This window comes from Cyprinodon tularosa, unplaced genomic scaffold (genome assembly GCF_016077235.1).
Source record: "Cyprinodon tularosa strain WSP-4 unplaced genomic scaffold, ASM1607723v1 ctg555, whole genome shotgun sequence".
In the NCBI taxonomy this organism is placed as follows: domain Eukaryota; kingdom Metazoa; phylum Chordata; class Actinopteri; order Cyprinodontiformes; family Cyprinodontidae; genus Cyprinodon; species Cyprinodon tularosa.
This window is the reverse complement of record NW_024039291.1, coordinates 314,863-337,317: the sequence shown is the minus strand read 5'-3', so window position 1 is coordinate 337,317 and position 22,455 is coordinate 314,863. Positions and strand designations below refer to the sequence as shown.

The following is a 22,455-nucleotide window of genomic DNA, read 5'->3' as shown; positions in this document are numbered from 1 at the left end:
AGAAAACTTTGAATCAATCTGACTGGATGATCTGGTGAACTGGAAAGTGACCTGAGATGACATGATGTGAATTGGAGCTATAGAAATAAACTGAATAGAATTGAATTAACTTGAATATCTGCAATAATAACCAAAATGAAATGATTATGGAGTGAAAATAAAAACGAGTTTCCAGGTTAAATTAGTTTTTGTTTTTATAATCCTGATGGCGGGTAGAGCAAAGGGTACGAGCAGCATGAACCCATCAATCTTTTCCAGCCCGCTGTGAACATGATGGGGTGTTTTTCTGGGAGCTCACAGTCGAATCCTTGAACCAAATAGCATCATTTTAATGCCTCAGGATGGGCCGCTTCCCCCCCCCATTCTTCTTCTAGAAGCACAATTGCTTTTATAATTTCAACGAGTAACAAAGCTTGGAGTGATTGGTGAAATTAGTGAAAATATAACTTCCCAATCAGGGGTGAAGGAAGGCTGTGGAGCTTTTACCTCCCAGGAAACATTCCTACAATCCAGCATCATTCATTTCAACATCAAACTTAATCTGAATTATATTGGTTTAAAAACAGCATTCATTCTCTGGTTCTCACTAATTAATGATTTGCACATAAATAAAAATAAATAAAAATCTTTAATCATCCATGCCTTCCTGTTGTTCCAGTAAAAGTGCATGAAAGCAGAGAAAAGGCGGAGCTTGGTTTGTTCCCCTGATAAACCGCCTGCGTTTTATCAAGCTCAGCGTGTCGAAGATCGAACGCATGAAAACAGGTTTACAGTTTTAACAGGATATGAAAATCCCTGCAGAAGAACCTGTCAGTTTACCTGCAAAGTATTCACACCGCTTTTCTTGTCATGGAAGCTCAATTATGACGCCGTTTCATTGGGATTTTATGTAATAGATCAACTCAGGGTAGTATTGTGATAAAGGAAGAAAAATTATAACTAAAATGTCAATAAACCTCATAAGGAATTATTATTAATAATTTGGAGAATCACCTTTAAATGCAGCTAAATGTCTTTTCTTCTTTTTTTAAGACTAATGATGAAGCTGAATTCTGCAAAATCTCCCATAAAAATCACTCAGAGTTTTAAGGTCCCTTTAAGTTTAATACTTTGTTAATATTCATATTTTAGGTGCAGAATATGCATACATGTTTTTATCTAATTCTTATCCCTGTTATTCCCCTGAAGCCACCTGGAAGCATCAACTGGTTTCCCCCAGCAGGCTGGTTGGATGTTTGGCATTAAGTCTTTTTACCTTTAGCTTTATTGTAGATATAAAGTGTTTTTATAGATCTCATTAAATGTGCTTAAGCTCATGAACTCCTCAGTTATTCCTGTTTACATAAACGTGCTTAAAAGTGAAGATGGAAAATAAAAAATGTGTTTCTGATTGAAACTATTTCACCTGATCTCTGGTTTTATGCTCTGCGTGTTTTTGGGTCGTTTTCCTCGGCCTCCGTCTCAAAATTATTCATCAGCTTCTAGCGACTTTGCTTCTCAGGATAAAATCTTTGCATCAACTTTGAGCAGCTTGTCCCAGGATGATGAGTCAGGATGAAGTGAGGAGGCGGATTTGCTGCGTTAGCTTTCTGCCACGTTAGCCACTGAAGCTAAGCTTTAGTTTGATCTACATTCACCTTTTTCCACATGTTGATTATTTCAGACATTTTGTCAACAGAAACCTTCAGCTGAGCTGCTAATCTCTCCAAAATTCCCACGACTGTTTTTGGTGCCTCAGACTAAAATCCCTGTTGGCTTTTTTTCATATATCAATATCTTTTAACTTATAAAAAAATCAAGGAATGAAACAAAAACCAAATTATATGCATTGAAAAATGATCAAATAAAATATGCAAGACCTTTTGGAAAGTAATGCTGTAATGTGAGGGACGGTGATTCTGTGCAGATGTGAGACGGAAAAAGGACGACAACATTTCCACAGAATCCATTTTACGTTTCCAGACGCTACTGATTCAAAAGGTTGAAAAATAAAGAACTCAAACATTCGCACCAATAATTTAGAGGTACGCACCTTAATGACAACGAAACACAAGCTTTGTTCAAAACAAACGGGTTGAAACTCAAAGAAATCAGAGAATAAATCACTTCCTACTCAAATAAAACCTCCAATAAGCAACAGAATGAAATGATGCATGCGGGATCCAACTCATATCTAAACACTGTCACATCCACTGTCTCAGGTCTGTGATTAAGTCAGGCTGATATATGAGGAAATAAAGCTGTGTGCTCAGCTATCCCAGCATTAATCAGCCATCATGAACAGATAACAGCCTGCAGCTTTCCTTCATCACACATTTTCTACCTTTAAGAGTAAAAGCTTCAAAGCATCTCTGATGGTTCCAAGGTTATCCATTTTTATGATCTCATTGCTGCAGATTTCTAAGTGTCCTGTATCGACTTTGCACTTTGCCCAAAATGAGAAGGTTGGGAGGGGGGGTGAAACTCCCCCAAACCACTTATGTAATGAGTTGCTATAGTTGCTATAGGACGTCTGCAGCGACCTTCAGTGAGTCAGCCGATGCTTTGCCCTCCAGCCAGGTGTACCTAATATTAGCAAATACTAAACTTTGATCACAAATCTATAAGAGTTTCCTGGAGGGACGGTAAATGTAACTGATGCTGATGGCAGCAGCGTACAGAGAGAGAGAGAGAGAGAGAGAGAGAGAGAGAGTTCCTGGGCTGCACGGAGCGTATCATCCTTACCTCGAGGGTTGCTGAGCGCAGCTTCCGTGGCCTTTCTGCCCTCCCCACAGTGGCTCTGGTCAAACGGCAGGCATTGCTCCCCCGTCCCCGCCACTACTTCAAGGTTGCGTGCTGGATCCTTGGGCTGCCCGAGATTCCTCACTCTGTACACCCTGCGGCTGCTTGTGTCAGACACGTAGAGGACCTCGCCCACCGGGTCCATGGCCAGATAGTACTTATGTGCAGGGCTGGTGCTTCAGAAAGAAAAAGACAGACTAGGTTGAAAATGAGGTGAAACACAAAAACAAGCATTTATGCTTTTTACTTCTTTGCCAAGGACTGAACTCCTGCTGACAGAAACTCGCCCAATTAAGCCAGAATAAATTTGCTGTTGAGCAGCAGAGTGCTAACCTGGAAGCAACCAGGTTATTTCAGTGAATATGATCAGGAAACTGGACTCAAACAAGAGAAGCTCATTTCCAAGGTGCAGACGGCTGCAGCACAACAATCCAACTGTTAATCTGATCTTATTTTTAGGATTATGCTAAGAGTAGAAATGCTTATTATATAATAAAAAGACATTAAAGTAGCTGTTTACTGTGTGGTTTTATACGTCACCTGTTTATAATGGCTCCCGTTCACTGAGGTTCATAGACATCGATGTAATGGATGCTCCTTTATGGTTCTAAGTCTTTTTTTTAATCCACTAAAGAACTGGACATCTGCTGAACGTCTGCAGCTGGATTAGGGATTATTATTCTGTAAATAATCCAGTTTGGGACATTCTTTCACCTTTAGACAGAAAGTCTCATTTTTGACTCTAAAATATTTAAATAAACAGAAGATAATGGTTTACTAATCCCCACAAGTTCTCTGGATGTGAAACAAGCCCTAAGTACTACACCTCCACCTCCGTGCTTGGCTGGTGTCTGAGGTGCAGATGTCAGTGATGTAAAGGAGAATCCATAACATTAATTTCTAGAGATTATAAAGAGGTCACCTATAAAACCATTAAGAAACACTTTAATATCCTTTATTTAATATACTTAGAGGAATTTGTTAAAAAAGAGATTTATTCAAATGCAACTTTAGGAACCTTGGCTAAATTTATAACTTTGAATTTATAACCAAAGGCCACAAAAATATACAAATTTAAGAATAAAAAAAAAAATCAGTTCCTTTGTCCTTTAACTACAAACCATCCTTTTTTTCTGTCTAGAAATTATTCTAATTGTGTCGGAAATAATATATATATTTTATAACAGCTCTTTTCAAACTGATGGTTTTTTTCTTTCTGTTTTTGTTTCAGTTCTACAATTTTCAGCGTTTGTTTCATGCAAACTTTTTCCGTCTTTGCAAAGAATCAAAGTTGACCTCAAACTGGAAGCAGGTCTTCATAAACATCCAGATGTTCATTTTCTTTAGGCATCTTTTCTTTATTCTGCTGCCTTGACCTGCTGAACGCTCCGATGAAACAACTTTAAAACATTTAAACTTCTTTTAGTCGACTTATTGTTGGTATTGTGCAACACTTGCTAACAAATTCAGGGAAATTTCCCCTTAAATGTGATAAAAGCTTCTTCCACCACAGCAAATAGTTTTCTTTACACCAAAACATGACCTAATTCTTGCTTAAACTGCACTATAATTTATCTTTTGAACTCACTGGTCTGGTAATATTCCTAAACCAGTTTATTTCTTTTTGAAGTTGAACTTGTAATTTGCTTTTTTTGGCTTAAGCTTACAGTACATCCTTTTATATTGGACTAAAATATGCCTCATAAATAACAAATAAAGAAGGTTGTTTTTTTTTTTGCTTTGTTTTTGTTGACGGACTTCCAAACTTGCAAACCAGTGCTGTCTGGCAAACTAATTGGATCCCATTAGGCAGCGATGTCACAAAGAAGCTGTGAATTAAACCAAGGAGCTGAAATAATGTTTGAAGCTGTTTCTTTCAGAAGCAAAGATGCGTTCAAAGGAGCTGAAGGTTTGTGTAACGAATGGAAAGGAGTGTAGCTCCTAATTTTAAAGGAGCAAGGTGAGCCTGGACTGGCGTGGTCGTGTCGGTGCATCATTTAAACATTCTGGAGTTTGTTTTGGAGCTTCTGTGATCAGCAGCGAATAAAGATGACAGAACTCACATTCATTCAAATCTGCTGCACTGCTGTTAACTCTGGGTACTTTCTGGTTACTTTAAAATGTTTTTAGGACAAGAATCCAGATGATGTCTGAGCCTCTTTATTATAAAGCAGTTTTTTTTACAGAGTTTGGACATCATGGATACTTAAACTGAGAAACCAGAGAAGATTTCTGCTGCTTAATGAAGCAGAATAGAAGAGGTTCCTCCTAAATATATTCAGGTTATGCTTTTAATGTATGAACTTCAGAGATGTTCCTCTGAGCGGCAAAGAAAATAAATGAAGAAAAAATCTATTGGGTGCAGATTCTTAATCCATACTTAAGGAAGGCCAGAGCGGTCGTGTTCCTCTGACACTTTTTCACAGTGGTTTTCTCGAGAAAACAAGTTCATTTTTATCATTATCTAAAGATAACGAAAGTTGTTTTCTCATGAGACCAGATGATTGGTTTTAAAACTGATTCCATCTTTCAACACCACAACAGCAGGAGAGGCATGGATGGACTGGGAATCCAGGGCTGATGGCCAGCCTCATTCATTACTCAGACAGGTTCATCAGCTCGTTATGTCAAGAAATCAATCACTGTTTTACCAACGAGATAATTATCTCGTTATCTCGTTGTAAAAACAATTAACGGTTAAACCGTGATAACGAGATAGTTATGTCATTTTCTGGAGAAGGCAAAGGGAAAAAAAAGTTGAGTATGACCTCTCTAGGCTTCCATACATACTTAACTCTATGCATGAAAATCAGAATTACTAAAATATATGATGTAAAATAGTAAAAAATATTTCAATCAGTTCTGTATTTTATAATGGTGGAATTTCAGTTTTAATTGAACTAAAATAACATTTTTTTGTGCAAGTACCATAAAAATTGCATTTTTCTTCATATTTTAGTAATAAACACAAACATCTGATTTGCCTTTTCTTTCTGACAGACTCTGTCTTTACTTCCAGATACGTATCTTTAAAAAACAGCTTTTTATTTTTAGATAAACCAATTCCTGCCATCAGTGAGCAAACCTTGAATGAAGTAATGTCTGCTTATAAAGATACCAACACATAAAAAGAAGAAAATTGCCCAAAAAATGACAAATTTAGTAGGTGGTGCGTCCAATGAAAGACACCATGTTGCATCTCCATGATTACAGTAGCTGAGAAGGGACAAACTTGTTAGCCTTGTGCCTTTTTTCTGTATATGAAGATTGGTGTGTTTGGAGGAGGAGTAAGCAGTGACCACCGTAGATGGTTCTACTTTCTGGGGAAATGAAGGAAGACGCATCCCCTTTAGCCACCAAGAAGGAAGAAAATACCCAAGAACAGAAGAAGAAGCAATATGTTGGAGAACAGAGCAGTGAGGTCAGGAACTTCCTGGGGAGACGGAGAGTTCGTTTATTACCCTAAGCTGGATAAACTCATATAGAACAGTTATCAGTTGCTCTTAGAAGTCAAACAAAAGTCAAACCAGCAGGCGACTCTGGTTGTTAGCTGATATTGGTAGCTTAGTATCAAATATATGGAGGACATATTTGTAACTCAATGCATCAGGGAGCGTTATCACAGATCCTTCCTCCCAGCAGCTGGAAGACTCTAGAACCACCACTGTTCCCAACAACCTCAACCAGTTCTTCCATTCATGCTGATTCTGCTCAGTTTCTACCTTAGTCAGTTAAATAACCTGCTGCTGTCATTCTGCACATCTCTGATGTTGCTGCTATTTTCAAATTACTGTAAAAATGTCCATAGCTGCATGTTGGTTATTTATTCTCCAGTTTAATATTATTAAAACACTTTACAGGATTTTATTATTTATCTTTAAACTCTTCACTATAATGTTATTCTTATACATTTTTCTAAGGTCCACATTTGTTTTACCATTTCTTTCTATAACGTTTTGCTGCTGAAAACACCAGAATTTCCTCATTGAGGGACAATAAAGGGATTTTCTATTCTATATTATTCTATTCTATTCTATTCTATTCTATTCTATAAAAGCAGGATCATGTATCGGTTTATACCTCATCACCTGATAGGACGCTAATCTATGAGACTCCTCAGGATAAACGTTTAAATTAATTCACAAATAACAGCAGAATTCAGAATTATTTGTTGGGGAATTTAATTTTGAGGATTTATAACAAAGTTTGATGATAATATGATAATGTTTCTACATAAATCTAATATCTGATCCATATCTTGTAGAGAGGACTGCAGTGACCATGGCTGGTTTAGTAATATGGAATAATCTGTAATCTACAGATACGTAGTTCTTACCTTAAGCTTCACTCATGCATCTATATTTTAGATCAAACACCTTTAAGAGCAGCGCTGCATTTTTAGAATACGCCATATTTCATCACTCTTATCTTATTCATGCATTTCTGCTTGACAGCATCTCTGCTTCTGATGTCAGGTGATGTAGATTTTATTTGATAGATTTAACTGATTTTTTCAGGGACTATTTTCTAGCATAAAACAAAGCAGTGACAGGAAAATAAAGGTAGAGCGATAACACCTATGAAAGGTGGAGCGACTGCTTATTGAGCAGAGGTGTTTATGTTCTTTGCTCGTCTGTGCAGGACCTGCGCTCACTTTGGCAAACTCTGAACATCGATTTCATTTACCCTTAAAATGAACGCCAGCTGAACTGTACTGGAGCGCAATGAATGCCAACGCTGTTAAATTGAGGACTTACTGATGTTCAATGGCTGCAGTTCATTAATTACTAAACCACAAGGCTGTGATGTTGCACTACTGAGACCTGAACACATTGATCTTTCCAAAAAATAATAGAGAATTGAAATTTTGCACTTTAAACGCAGCAAAGTGAGTTCAAAGCAACACTTTGTTCTCTGAAATGTGATGTTAGCCGGGTCTGGTCAGAGGCTTCCATCTAATTAAACCTGACAACATCCTGGTAAAGTCTTTTTTTCTTTGCCTTTTTCAATGACAAACACTTTTCAATGAAAACATGAAATGTCAGAAAACAAATTATGTCTCCGTGCTTCAATATTTCTGCTCATTTAAACCAACAGACCTGTGTGCTAATGTAGCTAATGGGCTCCTAAATGTTCCTGTGATTCCAGGTAAATGCTTTTTTACTTTTTAACCTACACCATTAAAAGTTAAAACAAGTGTTTGATAAAAGCCTCCACCTCCAGCAACCCTTACAAATAACCAAGCAGCAAACAGACAGGGCTGCTGTCACTCACCTACTCCATTAAGTGCATAACTGTTTGCAGAGTTCAGCGCTGAACTGCACATCCATAATTTAAACTGGATCCTCTGAGAGGTTTTTCTGAACGTGCCACGGCTCACAGAGGCGCAGGATTTTTCTCGGGCCTCTTAAAGCAACCAAAAACATTAGCAAAGAGCCTATAAGTGGCTGAAAATAAGGTACCTGCCTGTTTTTCTCTGTTAGATGCTTCTGTTTCTGAATGCATCCATCCTCTGCAGGGAAAAAGCATCACAGGCAGTCCCCCTCCAGCCCTTCCTGATTCCTTCCACATTGAATATCAGCAACAATCCCAGTTGATCGGCTGCTGCTTTTTTGTTCTTTCTCTCCAAACCAATCATTAGATAACCAAGATAACCAGCCTTCCTCCTTCATCAGACTCTTTGAGGGACAGAATATTTTGTTCAGCGGCTGTGAGTTAAATACGTCTTATAGTTTCCTTCAGAAAGCACCTGGCCCCTTTCAGCTGATAGGCACTTTGCTAAGAAGAATGAACGGTAAAAAGCTTTGAAAGTTGGATGATACTGAATTATTAATGTATCTGACTTTGGTAGAACAATGGAAGAGAATAAAGAAGAAACACTAACATATTGCTAACAGGGAAAAGCAGCTCTGGAGAAAAAGATGGAAGCAGGAACTAAAAGCAAAGCCTCCAGGGTGCAAAAGAAGAGTCTCCAAAGTGCCTTCAGAAGAATCCACTTCATGCAAACTAAACTAAAGGATCTATAGCTTCGTCTGCATGCAGCCCAACATGTAGCAGCTTTCCTATTGGCTCAAGTGTTTACTCTGTTTTATTCAATGTGGATTTAAAAGCAAACTCAAGGCTGCAGAAAATGGACATATAAAGTGAAGCAAATTAAACGACCAATTTAGTTTAATTTAAATGTTGCATCTATTAACAGCTCTGATCAGTCTGGAACTCTCACGCTGTCCCTTATGAATAAATGGTTTGTTTGCAGCAGATATTGCCTTCCTGATTTATGCAGCGGTTTTCAATAAAACATCATTTTGTCCACTTTGTGTTTATTTAACACTTTAGCTCTTAGTTTTTAGCCATTCTCTGTTTTTTAGTGCGACTTTTAAACTGCTATTCTTGGACACTGCAGTAACTTCAGATAGTTTTCAACCCCTTCTGACCCAGAAATGCCTTTTTTTCTTTGTTATTTTGTTCAGCAACACATAGTTGTACAGAATTGGACATGTGGAAAGTGTCTTAGGGCGATGGGGGGGTTGAGGGTTAAGGTTATTGCTGTGTCCCATTCCAACCCCACTCCATCCATCTCCATTGTTTCATCCTTGGGCAAAACACTTCAGCTTGTCACGGTTTCGGTTCTGTTTTCTTTGAGATTTCACCTTCACTTTGATCCACGTTTTTCTTTGTTTTTTTGTTTTATTGGTTTGATTCCTATTTTTAGTTTTTTCTGGAGGTATTTTAGTTCTTAGGTGTTTCTTGTTTGCCCTCTTGTGTTGGTCTCCTACTCCCTAGCTCCTTTCTAGATTCCTCTGTTCACACCTGGGGCCGACAGGAAAGGCTCCGCCTGGTTTTAAGCCTTGTCTTAGGCTCTATTCGCTGAAAATGGCCGTCAGACATGATTTTAAAACACTTTTTATCTGTTTTTTCAGGTTAAAATCACTGTCTACGGGGCCAAAAATGATTTCCTGCAGTACGAATGTATTAACTTTTGCCTGTTAATGACTAAAATGATTTTTATTCCCTTGAAATATTAAAAACCCCTTTGAAAATCACTATTACTGTCAATGGGACTAAATCTGTTAAGCCTAAGGAAGTATAGACAAACAGCACCACATGCACTAGCAACACCTGAAACACTTAATTTGTTCCTGTGTGCAGCTGTGATATGATTGTTTAAAATGAAAATGAGGATGAAATGAGAAGACTTTTGAAGGGCATCCAAATTGGAGAATTTTGCTCCACTTTGAAGATTTTCATGAACTATCTGCAGTTCTGAATGGATACCTAAAACCTCTCAAATGTTTGACAATCTGCTGGAAAACGGATGAATCTCCAATCAATGTTGCCACGGCAACCAGTGCTGCGAACCTGCGATCAGTCCTGCTGAAACAAAGTCGCTGATGGACATTGTGTGTTTCTAAACCTGTTTTTTGTTATACATCTGACTCTTTAGCTTGTGCTTTGGCTACTGTAGGCTTCCAGCGACTTTAAAAACTGGCCAAAAGAGCAGATAATTAAAAATGTTTAAATTATATTATTTAGTGTGTAATCTTAAGTAAAAGTTCATCAAATTACGACAAGGATTTAAAAAGTGATGATGGCGACACCAAGGCTGGTTACTTTAAAACCAATGAAATCCTTGAAAGTTCCCAAAGCAGAGATCCAGGAAGAATCCATGAATAAAACTATAACAGAGTCAAACATGGAGTTACTGTAGGAACTGTTAGATTTTTTAAAATATATTATCTTAATCGGTGCTGAAAACATTGAATTTGACCAAAAACAGGAACCAGAGACATTCTGCAGCGAATAAGTGATGTAGTAGATGTAGTAAACTGGTCAGTATTTTAGTTAAGTTTCAGAGAAGAAAAGGGGAACTTGATAAAAACTGATTTTATATATTCGCTGCTCCTCTCCCTCTGACTTCATGGTTTCAGGACCAGATGAGCAGCTCTCTGCTGTCCTGAGACGGTAATTAAACCAAATACAGCCGCTGATGATGTTTTTTTGACTTAAGAAATTATAAAACATAAAAGTTCAATGGTTATGAATCTTGTTGCTAGGCAATGTAGTTCCATGTAATATAATAGAAGCCTTTTGTTTTTACTCTGTTTACTGGAACAGCATCACATTCTTTCCAATTAAAACTGTGGCTGCTGCAGCGGCATCCTGCTGAGGTGGATGGAAGCTCCACTGAGAAACGGAAGCTCAGGCATTATTGCTCCAAATTATTCTCCAATTTGCATATTTACATTTTAACGGTGCATTCATATATATGTACAATAAAAATGCAACTATAAACACCCAATGATACTACTGTATTTGCATAAGGTGAAACTTTGGTAGGTAGGAAATATATTTAGAACTGTTATTTTTGAAATTGGATAAACCGCCCCCCCCATAAAACCAGCCTGGAGCAGACAGACAAACAAACACACCACTGGCACAATATAACCCTAGATAGCTGAGGACCCCCCCCCTATAACAGCTGCCTAATCTTCTGTCAAACACGGCGCAGAGCTCATGCTACCATCAGGCTCGGGGCCACGGATGACGGCGAAGCCATTCCTGTACTTCTGCTTTTAGGGAGCAAACCAACCCGCATCCTCTGAACAGACTTTAAGTAATCCTCTAAAAAAATGAAATCCTTGACATTTCGGCTGATTTCCAGTGTACAAATTTAATATCCCCCCGTGGAGTTTTAAATGGGGATTTCAGAGATCCGACAGCAGAAGCGGGTTTATGTGCAGATGCTGGTCTACTCCTGTTTGCCTCAGAGAAAGTCAGGTCAATGCAATCTGCAGCGATCCGACCCATCTGACGTGCAAACAGCTATTTAGCAGCATCTTCTGCCTTTTCTCTTGATACATGACATGTTTTTGTGGTTGATGCTACAGGTATAGAGATGAGCAGCTAATGAGGAGTTCTCACCTGTGCCTGGTGTCCCGGTTCCTGATAATAAGCCATGGGGGGGGTGTTTGAAAAGGAAAAAAAGAGAAGATCATTATTATGATGCTAAGAAAAACAGAAAACAGGTTTTACAGGTTTTACAGGTTAATAATGAAGCGTCTCTGATGAAATAGTAGAAGAACTCCTCTGCAGGCTCAGTATTTAGAAACGTCTAACTCCAAACCTTTCATACATTTGAAGATGATTGAGCAAACAGACATTTCTACTTTTGTTTGCAGATCACATCTAATTTCCTTAAACAGCCTTTTTAAAATGATGATAGGTGATTAAGTGAAGCTAAAGAAGTGGCTTCATTCATCATTTTAAAGATCCGAATAAAACAGAGCCGGTTGTTTCAGTTCAGGACTATTTTTGATCATTCAATCAGTTGAAAGAATTGTGATAAAGCCGTTTCCCCCACTAACAGATTTATTTTCTGTTTTTGCTGTTTTGCTACGATTAGATTTCTAAAATCATTTCAGATGATTTTGTCGTTTATCAGGGAAAGAACAGGACTATTCAGATCATATTGGCCCGATGTTAGAAGGTAATTGGCACCAAGTGGAACGCTGAGTAAAATGTCACAAGCAACTCCCAGGCTTAATTACTGCCGACCAGCAGAGGCAGGAAATTACTTCAATGGAACAACTTGGACATAATTAAACAGGCTGAAAGATTTACGTTAGAAGAAAAAAAAAAACTGTTCCACTTTAAAGAAATTGAAGAACAGATGAGAACGAAAGTAACTGACATTTATCGTCTGGAAGCAGTTTAAAGGCCATTTTTAGGACTTAGAGGATAAAATGAACTACAACGACTTCCCATCAAAAAATAGTGGAAAAGTGACCTGAGATTAGTTCACCAAACGACCCTAAAAGCATCCAGGGATTCGGTCAATTCAATTCTATCCAGTTTATTTCTATAGCTCCAATTCCCATCATGTCATCTCAGGTCACTTTCCAGTTCACCAGATCATCCAGTCAGATTGATTCAAAGAAAAACCAGTTGATTCATGGACCCTGCTGATGCGGTCCAGCTATCTGTCCAGGAAACAGACAACAGGTTCAGCAGCTTGTCAGAGTCGCTGCAAAGCGTTGTTTCCAGGGTCAGCACTGCCCCGCTGCTGATCGACATGAAAACAAAGGTTCATCTCATGGGGTTTCTGCTGCTAGTTTTGAACCAAATTATCCAAAGCGGTTGTGTGTCTGCACCTCCTGTCTGCTGCAAGCCGCCCCAAAGACACGACAGTTTCACACTAATCGTCTTTGGATTTTAGCTCTTCATGTATTTTTCTCTTTATTTATTTTATCACTGGAATATGCAGCTCTTTTGTTACATTTTCTCTTCCTACATTTGGCAGCAACAGGCAGGCATTCACTCTGCAGGCTAATCGTGCTACAAAGGACCAGGGTCCAGATTCAGTTTAATCCAGTTTGTCTCTATCACACTAATTAACAAAGCACTTCATTTCAAGGTCTGTTAGAGAGACGCTTCAATCAAACCATCAATAAACGGTTCAAAGTTTTCTCTAGAAGGAAACCCAGCGGATTGCATTGGGTCATTGGCAGGATTTGGCTCCTCGTAATTAACTGTGATGACATCAGCTAATGTGAGCGGCTTGGTCTGCCCAGCAAAAACCAGTCTGCAAAAAGGGAATCTATGGAAGAGGTCGAAGGTGGATCTACCATTAGGCAATACCAGGCAGTTGCCCCATCAGAACGCTGATAATATTAGTGTGTCTAACCCCCCCCCCTTCAGTGTCCACCATATTGGATCAGTCCATTTGCTGCACATGTTCAGAAAGGTCCAAACAGACAGCAGCAAACCATTTGAAAACAAACCATGCAAAGAGCAGTGTTGCCAACTTAGCGCTTTAGTCGCTATATTTAGCCACTTTTCAGACCCCTCTAGCACTTTGATTTCTAAAAAGCTCCTAGCGCCAAATCTAGAGACTTTTTTCTGCTACTGGAGACTTTGGAGACAACATCTAAAAGCAGCGAACTCTGCTCTCCAGAGCGAGTAGATTGGTAACCCCGCCTCCTGCTCTCCTCCATCTTGTCTGCTGTCATGATTAAGTGAGCTTAGTGCTTGAAAAAAATCTTTCATTCCTTTTGAGGCAGCCTCCAAAAGGCCAAAAATAGAACATAACAAAATCAGAGATTTGAAGTTGCCTGATTAAAGGTTGGAGCCTCATTGTTACACAACAGACTGATTTCCAATGATCTGATGACCAACAAGGCGACACAACCAGCTATTGGGTGTAATTCCATGTCTAACAAAGGAGCAGGTTGGTTTGATGGGTTGCAGGTACAAAAGCAACAGTATAAAAACTGCACCTTTAGATTTACTCATGAAAACCGTGCATTGCTTTCACAGCAGAGATTAAACACAGTAAAACTGAACTAAACTAAAATTACAAAAAGCATCAAACGCCTTTCTTATTGCAGGATTAGGCTCGATTTGGACGACTGTGTTCTTTCACATTAAATATTAAGTTAAACAGGAAGCTTTTTGTCATTTCCTCCCAGGAGATGGGGAGGTATCAAATAGAGACCCTATGAAACCAGAAATATTAGTCAGAGGTACGATAATGACAGCAAATGAGAGAGTTAAGTTACATAAGGAGAGCACTCTGCAGGACAAATGACTGTGCAATCCCACTGAGATTTTACGCTTGAGAAAATAGAGAAATGGAGAATGTAGTGCCTGCAGCACAGTAGGTGATATCATCATAATCCACAAAAAGAAGGCTTTGTTTCAGAAAAAAAGTCTCTCCCACATCCTAAAGAGGTAGATTAGGGCCTGTGATGTCAGAACCTCACATTTATTGCCTCTGAATAAAAGACAAACTTCAGTGTATTCAGCTCAGATCAAACAGATCAGAGGTGCTGATGTCATCCGGCACTAATTCAAAGCTAACCTTTATCAGCTGAGCTCATCTTTTTAATTCAAAATGAAACCACATAGTTAGCGCTGCACTAAAGTTTGCCGTTCTCACTTGAGTTCCAGAATGGTCCTGGTGTATCCGTCTGGATGGACCCTTCGGATGAAGTTGAAGTCTCCGATGTAGAGAGAGCCTTCAGGGCCGCTAGCCAGGGCCACGGGGGCAAACAGCATCATGTCCCGAGCGGCGCCGCTGCAGCTGGGACCGCAGGGGACGCTGCGGTAGAAACCATTCCCCATGACGGTGCTGATGACCGGAGGCTGCTGCGATAGGAAGACGTTTTCTCCATTTCCTTTATGAAGGATTCCTGTGGAGAGAGAAATGCAATAAATCTCTAAAAGCCCTCAGAACATGTTGCCTGAGTCGGTGCGTTCCCACAGGGCATTGCACGCCCTATTTTTGCCTAAAGTTAAACATTAAACTAATAACACTTGTATATTTGTAGTGTCTACAGTTAAAGGACTGAAGTAGTGTTAACATCTTTATGTGCTTCTATAAGATTTAAAGTTTAATAAAAATGACTTTATTAGGACACTTTGATGATTATATGTTAATTATTGCAGGAACAACAGGAAGCAGGAAACAGTAACTAAAGAGAGCACCCACCACTGTGGATGTTGAGGGCATGGTGTTTGTCCAGGGACCATCCTCCAAGATTAGAAGGCACCAGTTCAAAGCCATACATCAGAGCCGTCCTCCTTTCCCAATGGACGACTCCAGGACATGATTCATACTCATAACCCACTGATACTGGAAGGCAAACACACAAACAAGAGACGTGTTCAGTCCTGAGCAACTATTTCTTGACCAGGAACAATTTTCACAAAGGTCTTAACAGCTAACGATTTAAAAACATTCACTTCCTCTTTATATGAGCGGTTTGAGATTTTTACAGCTGTAAGTAGCCGAAGGTAACACAATAAAGCTCCTCCCCCATCCATGGCTGCCACTGCTGGTCAGCTACCTGAAGCCGGGCATAAACTGTAGGATTTTTTTGTCGTTTTCAGGCCGATTCTCCAGTTGCGTGAGAATTTTTTCAACTGGGCCGAGTTTAAACCTGATGGTGCGTCCTACGTGGTGTAGTATACAGGTGATAACGAGGGGCGATCAGCCTCTAACGACCACCTCCCCACCAGGAATCGTAAGATCAGGAGAAAATCAAACATGTTTAAAGTTCAGTCGTCTCTCCTGAGGTGTTGGTGGTAAATCCTGCTGTTGAAGCAGAGCTACGAGCCGATTTACCAGAACCGCTGTGAGAACATTCATCGTGAGCTGGGAACTTTTAAACCCTGAGATTTCATGTGTTGCAGCAGATATTTACCACAAAATGTCGATGTCATTCTTTAACATGCAATATCACACGTACAGTCAAAACAAGGCAATGAATGAAGGGATGGACTGTAAGACATAAAAACTGTCTAAAATGTACGTCTTGGAAGCTATTTACGGGGGGGGTCACCCTGGACAGGTCAGCAGTTTGTTGTAGGGCAACACAGACACACAACCATGCACACGCACACTCCCACCTAAAGACAATTTAGAGAAGTGATTTATGCGTGGAAGAGAACGCACGCATAGACGAGGAGAACATGCAAACTCCATGCAGAAAGACCCTGGGCCAGGAATCAAACCCAGAACCTTTTTGCTGCAAGGCTACAGTGGTACCCACTGCACCACCTGTAAACCTAAACCACTGTGGTTTACAGGAGTCACACAGCTCTACAGCCATAGCTCTGTTGAACCGTCCATCCCACCTGCTGTTGGCAGAAAGGACTTTATGGGATTCTTTATAAATAGGATTGATCTTGTTAAAAATTTGATGATTAGCACTCCTCGAACTATAATTGGTTTATCTCTGGAAGTTCCTGAGCTAATCTAGTTAGAGTGGCTCAGGTTATCCTGAGCTATCTCTATAGTTCTGCTGCTATAGGCTTAGACTGCTGGAGGACATAGGGACCCCTTTTTCATAATTCTGCTTCATTCTATCTCTATTCTCCCACTCTGCAGAATCTGTTAGTTCAATCTCTAACGTCCTGCTCTCTCTGCTTTTTCTCATAGTAGCTTCATCTGGTCTGTTCCTGTTTGGCTGTGACTCCATCCTGGAGAGAAATATCAGCTGTGCTGCTGCCATCAACACCTTTGTTTCTAGATGTTGGAGCTTGGCCTGTTTTCCAGTGTAGTCCTGTTTCTCTGACTGTGACTAACTGGATGTGCTCTCTTCATCCTCTGACATGGGAGCTGGCTCGGAGCTCGTCTGCCTGGCTGTGTGTTTACTGGACGGGGCCGCCTGTGGAGCTGGTCGACAGTTGCCTTTTGTATCTATGCTTTTTTTTCTATGTCTGCTTCTGTCTCCTTGAACCCCAGTGGGCCTCAGCAGATGGCCGCTCACACTGAGCCTGGTTCTGCTGGAGGTTTCTTCCTGTTCAAAGGGAGTTTTTCCTCTCCACTGTCGCTACAAGCATGCTTAGTGTGAGGGATTGCTGAAGAGTCAATGAGTCGATGCAATCAGCTGGTTTTCCTTAGATAGAAAACTTTGAATCAATCTGACTGGATGATCTGGTTGATCTGGATCTATAAAGTGACCTGAGATGACATGATGTGAATTGGAGCTATAGAAATAAACTGAATAGAATTGAGTTGAATTAGTTAGAAAAGTATAATGTCTGTAGAAACCGTTTATAATTCAATTGAACTTCTGTTTAAATGAGTAGAGATAATAGAAGCCAATAGAAGCAGGACTAAAAGACTTCATTTTGTTTTCCTAGAGGTCAAAACTTAACATGTTTTGAATCTAAAGGCTAATTTATTACCTAATAATTCTTTTTAAAATAAATAAATACCAAAATCATGTTCTGTTTTGTTTGTTTTAATGATTACTTTTATTACTATGAAGCTTAATAATCCCACATAGAGAAGAAGAGTTAATTAAAAGGCCAGACTTTATTTATTTAGTTCTAATTATCCTAAATCTAACTCCTCGCAAAATATGAAGTGTTTTTCGCAACAGTCATGAGATTTATAAAGATAAAATTAACTGTTTATTTCTAGATGCAAGACTGGATGCAACATGAACAATAATCTTATTTGTAATTGATATAATATATTGTGTAAGACTTTGGAGTTTCATGTTTAACTTCTGCTTTGTTTGTTATTTATTAAACAGAAATGTTTGGGTTTTTGTTTTTATGATATTTATGGGTTTTGTTATCAGGCTGTTTTTCATTATTTCGTTGCTGTTGTTCTGTTTTTGCTGTTTGATAAAATCATATTGTGTTTTTTTATGTTTTATCTTTTATTCTCATTTCTGCTTCCTTGCTTGTGTCAGACGGTTTGGTTTTCCGCTCTCCAGAGACACGGAAACTCGTAAAGGATACTTGTTAGGGCGGGTTTGTCTGGTCCACTTGTTTACTACGCAGTGAGGCAGTTATTTAGGAGTTTCAGCTGTTATTTTTAATTGGCCGTAGGCTGTTATTGAAGTAAACCAAGGTACAGATGTGGGGATTTACTTAAAGGGAAATTATAAAATCCATCAGATATTTATCATATAATACGATTATAGATCCAATCAGGAGGAAAAAAAACACATCAGATTCTAAACCTTCTTATTTAGGAAACTTTTGTCTTTAACATTGTGCTAAAAATAGATGACACTTATATTAATGTGTTATAGCTGTAATATTTGAGCCAAATGATTATTTTTGTTGGCATCTTTGGCAAAAACAGTGAATATAGATCCCCTTAAAAAAAAAAAAAAATGACTCCATGGGAGGAAACTTTGTTTTAACCTGCTGACTGACCACGCAAACATGACCAGATTATTTTAAGGGCCTGAAAAAAAAAAAAAAGATTTGAGCTGCTGTTATTTAACCCTTTGGAGGGTCTAGCCTTCCATATACACATCAACAGTAACCTTATAGTCGCCGTATGAAGATGCTAATTTGATGGAACAACAGTTTATTGGTTAACGACATTTTAAATGAAAATGGAGATATGTTCCAGAATTTCATAGATTTAGGAAACGTCTGCAAGGAAATTGGGACAATTTGGGACATGTTGACAGAATCAATTATAAATGCTTTAATTAAGTAGTAATTAAGTTTAGGGTCTGCAGCAGGTTATTGCAACTTTTTTTATTTTCTCTATCTGTAACATTTCTCCCTGTTATAGATTTATCTGTCACATGAAAAAATAAAGGACTAATCTTGGTCTCAGTTTTTATATCACAGCAAAGTCTTTCTAGATTGATATGAGACAGATTAAATGAAGATAATGATACGCTTTGGGGTGATGAATGTTTGACATATCAGATGGTGCGGCCGCGGAGGAACAGTTGTCGCTGTCAATCACCGTTGGCACTGATCTTTCTTAACTTGTCTGACTGTAGACCCGCAGGCATGAGAACTGATTGGAGCTCCAGGGAAAAACAGAGCAGACTCAGCATAAAGACCGGCTCACATGCTAGAATACGCAAGTAGAGCTGTTTGGATTATGCACAGAACTCAGGAGATTCTCTTCCACACAGCCAGAGTCTCTACAGACCCCAACGCCAACTTAAACCTCTGCTCAGAGTGTAGAATCCATCCGGTGATTGGAGGAGGGAGAATAACGGGTCAACATGGGGGATTCACAGAAACGTAAAAAGGGAAACCTTATCCTGCTGGATCATCTTTAAGAAGCATTCAAAAGCTCCATTTGTTCTTGTTTTTTCACATTTTCATTTTGTTTTCAAAGAACTGGGTCTAAACTTTCATTAAAACAAACAGACATTAACATTTTTCAATCCTTGAATGAATTTAAACTTATAAAATGAGAGAATGAGCAAGAAATGCTTTGACTTTCTTAAAAATAAAAACCTGCAAAACGGGGAAAAAGAGTGATACAACTTTTTCAGGACAAAATGACAAACCAATCTCAGAGGAAAGGATTCAGTACTTTGAACAAAATAGAGAAGAAAAAAAAAAAAACAGCTCCAAAACCTGATATTACTGCAGCTATATTACAAGAAAGCATCCAGCACACACAGACACACTCTAACAAACAGTTCATGTGCACAATGTAGTCCATAAATGCACATTCAATATCTCACAGGTGAAAGCTTTCATTCTCTGCTGCTGGGGCCTCAGGCAATGTGTTCACCCCAGCAAACAGAGCATGATCTCCCTTCTCTCTTGTTCTCTCTGGCAATCTGCAGCCACAGCTGTGTATATACACATGCAGTTGTCGGAATACGCCTGTTTGTGTCTGAGTCTGGGTCGCCTTGCCGACAAAGCACGGCGAAGGCGGTGTAGAGACGGGAGGATGGGGAGGGCAAAACATGGAGAAAACAACAGAGGTGCAGAGAAAAAACACGACCCAGCCGTAACTCAAGATCACAGCGAAGGGAGGAAATGACAAAGGAAGAAAGACGAGGGAGTTCATTGTGGGACGGCAAGGAGGAAAGGTCGCAGGATAGGAGGTGTAAGGAGGTGGGAGGAAAGGGGGCAAAGTGTTAAAAAAGAAAAGAAAGAAGAAGGTGACAGGTTGGAAAGAGGTGAAGCAGATGAAATGCTGTCTGAACAGATAAGATGGTTGATCAGGAGAGCAGCTCCTCAGATGGAACAGATACTATCTTTATAGAGACCCTGCAGTCCAGAGGACAAAGCCTCCTGTAAACCAGACGTCAATACTTAGGAAAAAATGATACGTTCAAATGGTCACAGACACAGATACGCCTCCATCTGTGCTCAAAATCAACTGTTTGGACTAGGGATGCACGATATAATCGGCCCCCTATCGGTATCGGCCTTAAAACTGAATATCGGACATCGGCCCCCCCACCGATATTTAACCCGATATTTGATCAGCTTCTGAGTTTCTAAGGTCTAAAAAAAAAAAAAAAATACTACTTCTTCCTCAAAAACTTCTTTTTTACAGACTTAAAAACTTCTAAAGACGAGGGAAAAAATATTGATCCATTAAAATATCCCAATATCTTCATATGCTGATATATTGCCATTTAAAAACACCATATCAATCTCTTTTACTAATGAAATATTGCTATATGTCATCGTTATGCTACGAAATCCACCGAAAATTCACCAAATGTTGCCATATTTTTATATGTTGATATATTGACGCGGTATCGATCTATTTTACTAACAAAATCTCACAAGAATTTGCAAAATATCACGAGAGTTTGTAACAGAACGATGAAATTTCACCAGATTCTGAAAGTAAAATAGATCGATACCGCGTTTTTAAAAATCAATTTGATATCAGCGTATGAAAATATATTTGAGTATATTATTTTTCAAAGTGTCAGAAATGGATAACAAAACTGCTATTTTCAATGACTACTTATTTTTGTCCAGCTTTAACATCGGATCACCATCATCACAATATCGTGCATCCCTAGTTTTTAGCAAATAAACTGTTTTATACAGCATCTGATTTTACCCTGACAGTTCGCTGCTCCTGCTAGCTTTCCATTCTCATAGTGCCCTTTATTAGCATTAGCATACCTACAACTGTTTCCACGTGTCATCATAGGACCACAAACCTCAATGCATGTTGGGATTTGATGTGACACAGATGTGCAACATAGATATAGAGTTACAGGAGAATCAAAGGTTGTTCCTCTTTTCCAGGCTAAATACACACACGTCTCAGTAAACCTTTTCTTTATGCTCATATCTCTAAATAAATTTCCTGCCAAACCAACAGCAGCTGAGGTGGTGTAGGGAAGGTGAACAGAGGGAATGTTGGAGTTAAATAGAGGCTGCGACTGATCTGAGCCTCCTTGGAAAATAACCTTCTTCCAGTCCGACTGAGCGTCTGCTGGGCTGAACTGTAAGTTTCTACATGTGTGAAGCTCATAGACGCATAAACTGACTGTAGGATCTTTATATTTGTAGTTGTAATAAAATGTAAAAAAGGTCATTTGGATGTTTAACTTTCAGACTTCTGCAGATAAATCTGCATTTGTTTGCAAATTGTTTCCAAAAGATGCGGTAAAAAATAGAACCAGTCATTTTCATCAAATTTTTTTTTTACATTTTTATATCCATGCACAGTGGCTGCTGAGGTAGCAATAGATTTCACAATGATTCCAAACTAGCATCCTCCTCCCTCTGCAGATTATATCTCAACAGTCAGTCACTCCACAAAAAACACATTTGAGCCTTTTCCTACTTTGCTATTTCTCTTTCTGAGCACGCTGACCCTCTGCTTTAGCTTCTGATGGAAAGCGCCGGATGCAGCCGTGCAGAGCTCTTCTTTCCCTTTTTGCACAAACTCAGTTATCACTCCTTCATTTACCTTCATAATAATCAGAGACACCGCCTTATATCCTTGTTCTCGTTAAACCAGTAAAGGAAGTCAGCCAAATACTGTAATCATTGTGTTGTTTTCAAGCGATGCTGAATGCTCTATTTGTTAGCAGGAGACAGTCGATTGTGAGCGATGTTGATTACTTCCTGAACGGTCAATCATTTACACAGTTATGTCCAATCCAGCTTTCATGCAAACTACTGTGCAGAAAAAAGGCCATTACCACCCTGATGGTCAGAAAGTATGAGGAGCAGAAGGAAACTTGTTGTGCAGCTTATAATAATCAAATGTTCCAAAGGAGACAGGATGCAATAAATAACTAAAAAGGTTTATTTATTTTACTTCAGGCAGAAAAGTAGAAGTGCATGGGTCTATATTTTGGTGCACAAAAGGCATCTGTTCTCCATAGTTCTGGATTAAAGAAGGAAAAGAGAAAATTATCTTTTAAAGATCAGATAAATAAAAAAAGACGAGTCTGTTTC

General features: G+C 39.0%; 1 protein-coding gene across 2 annotated transcripts in view; it reads right to left on the bottom strand.

Annotated features, from left to right (window-relative positions):
- Positions 1-22,455, bottom strand: part of tenm1 (teneurin transmembrane protein 1) — a 349,430-nt gene that overhangs the window by 84,049 nt on the left and 242,926 nt on the right. For both annotated transcript variants that reach the window (XM_038305307.1, XM_038305308.1), the window contains 4 exons: positions 15,272-15,415; positions 14,720-14,972; positions 11,704-11,724; positions 2,725-2,957 (listed from right to left, as the gene is read on the bottom strand). In XM_038305307.1, coding sequence (XP_038161235.1) covers positions 2,725-2,957; positions 11,704-11,724; positions 14,720-14,972; positions 15,272-15,415 — 651 coding nt within the window. The remainder of the gene's footprint in view (positions 1-2,724; positions 2,958-11,703; positions 11,725-14,719; positions 14,973-15,271; positions 15,416-22,455) is intronic.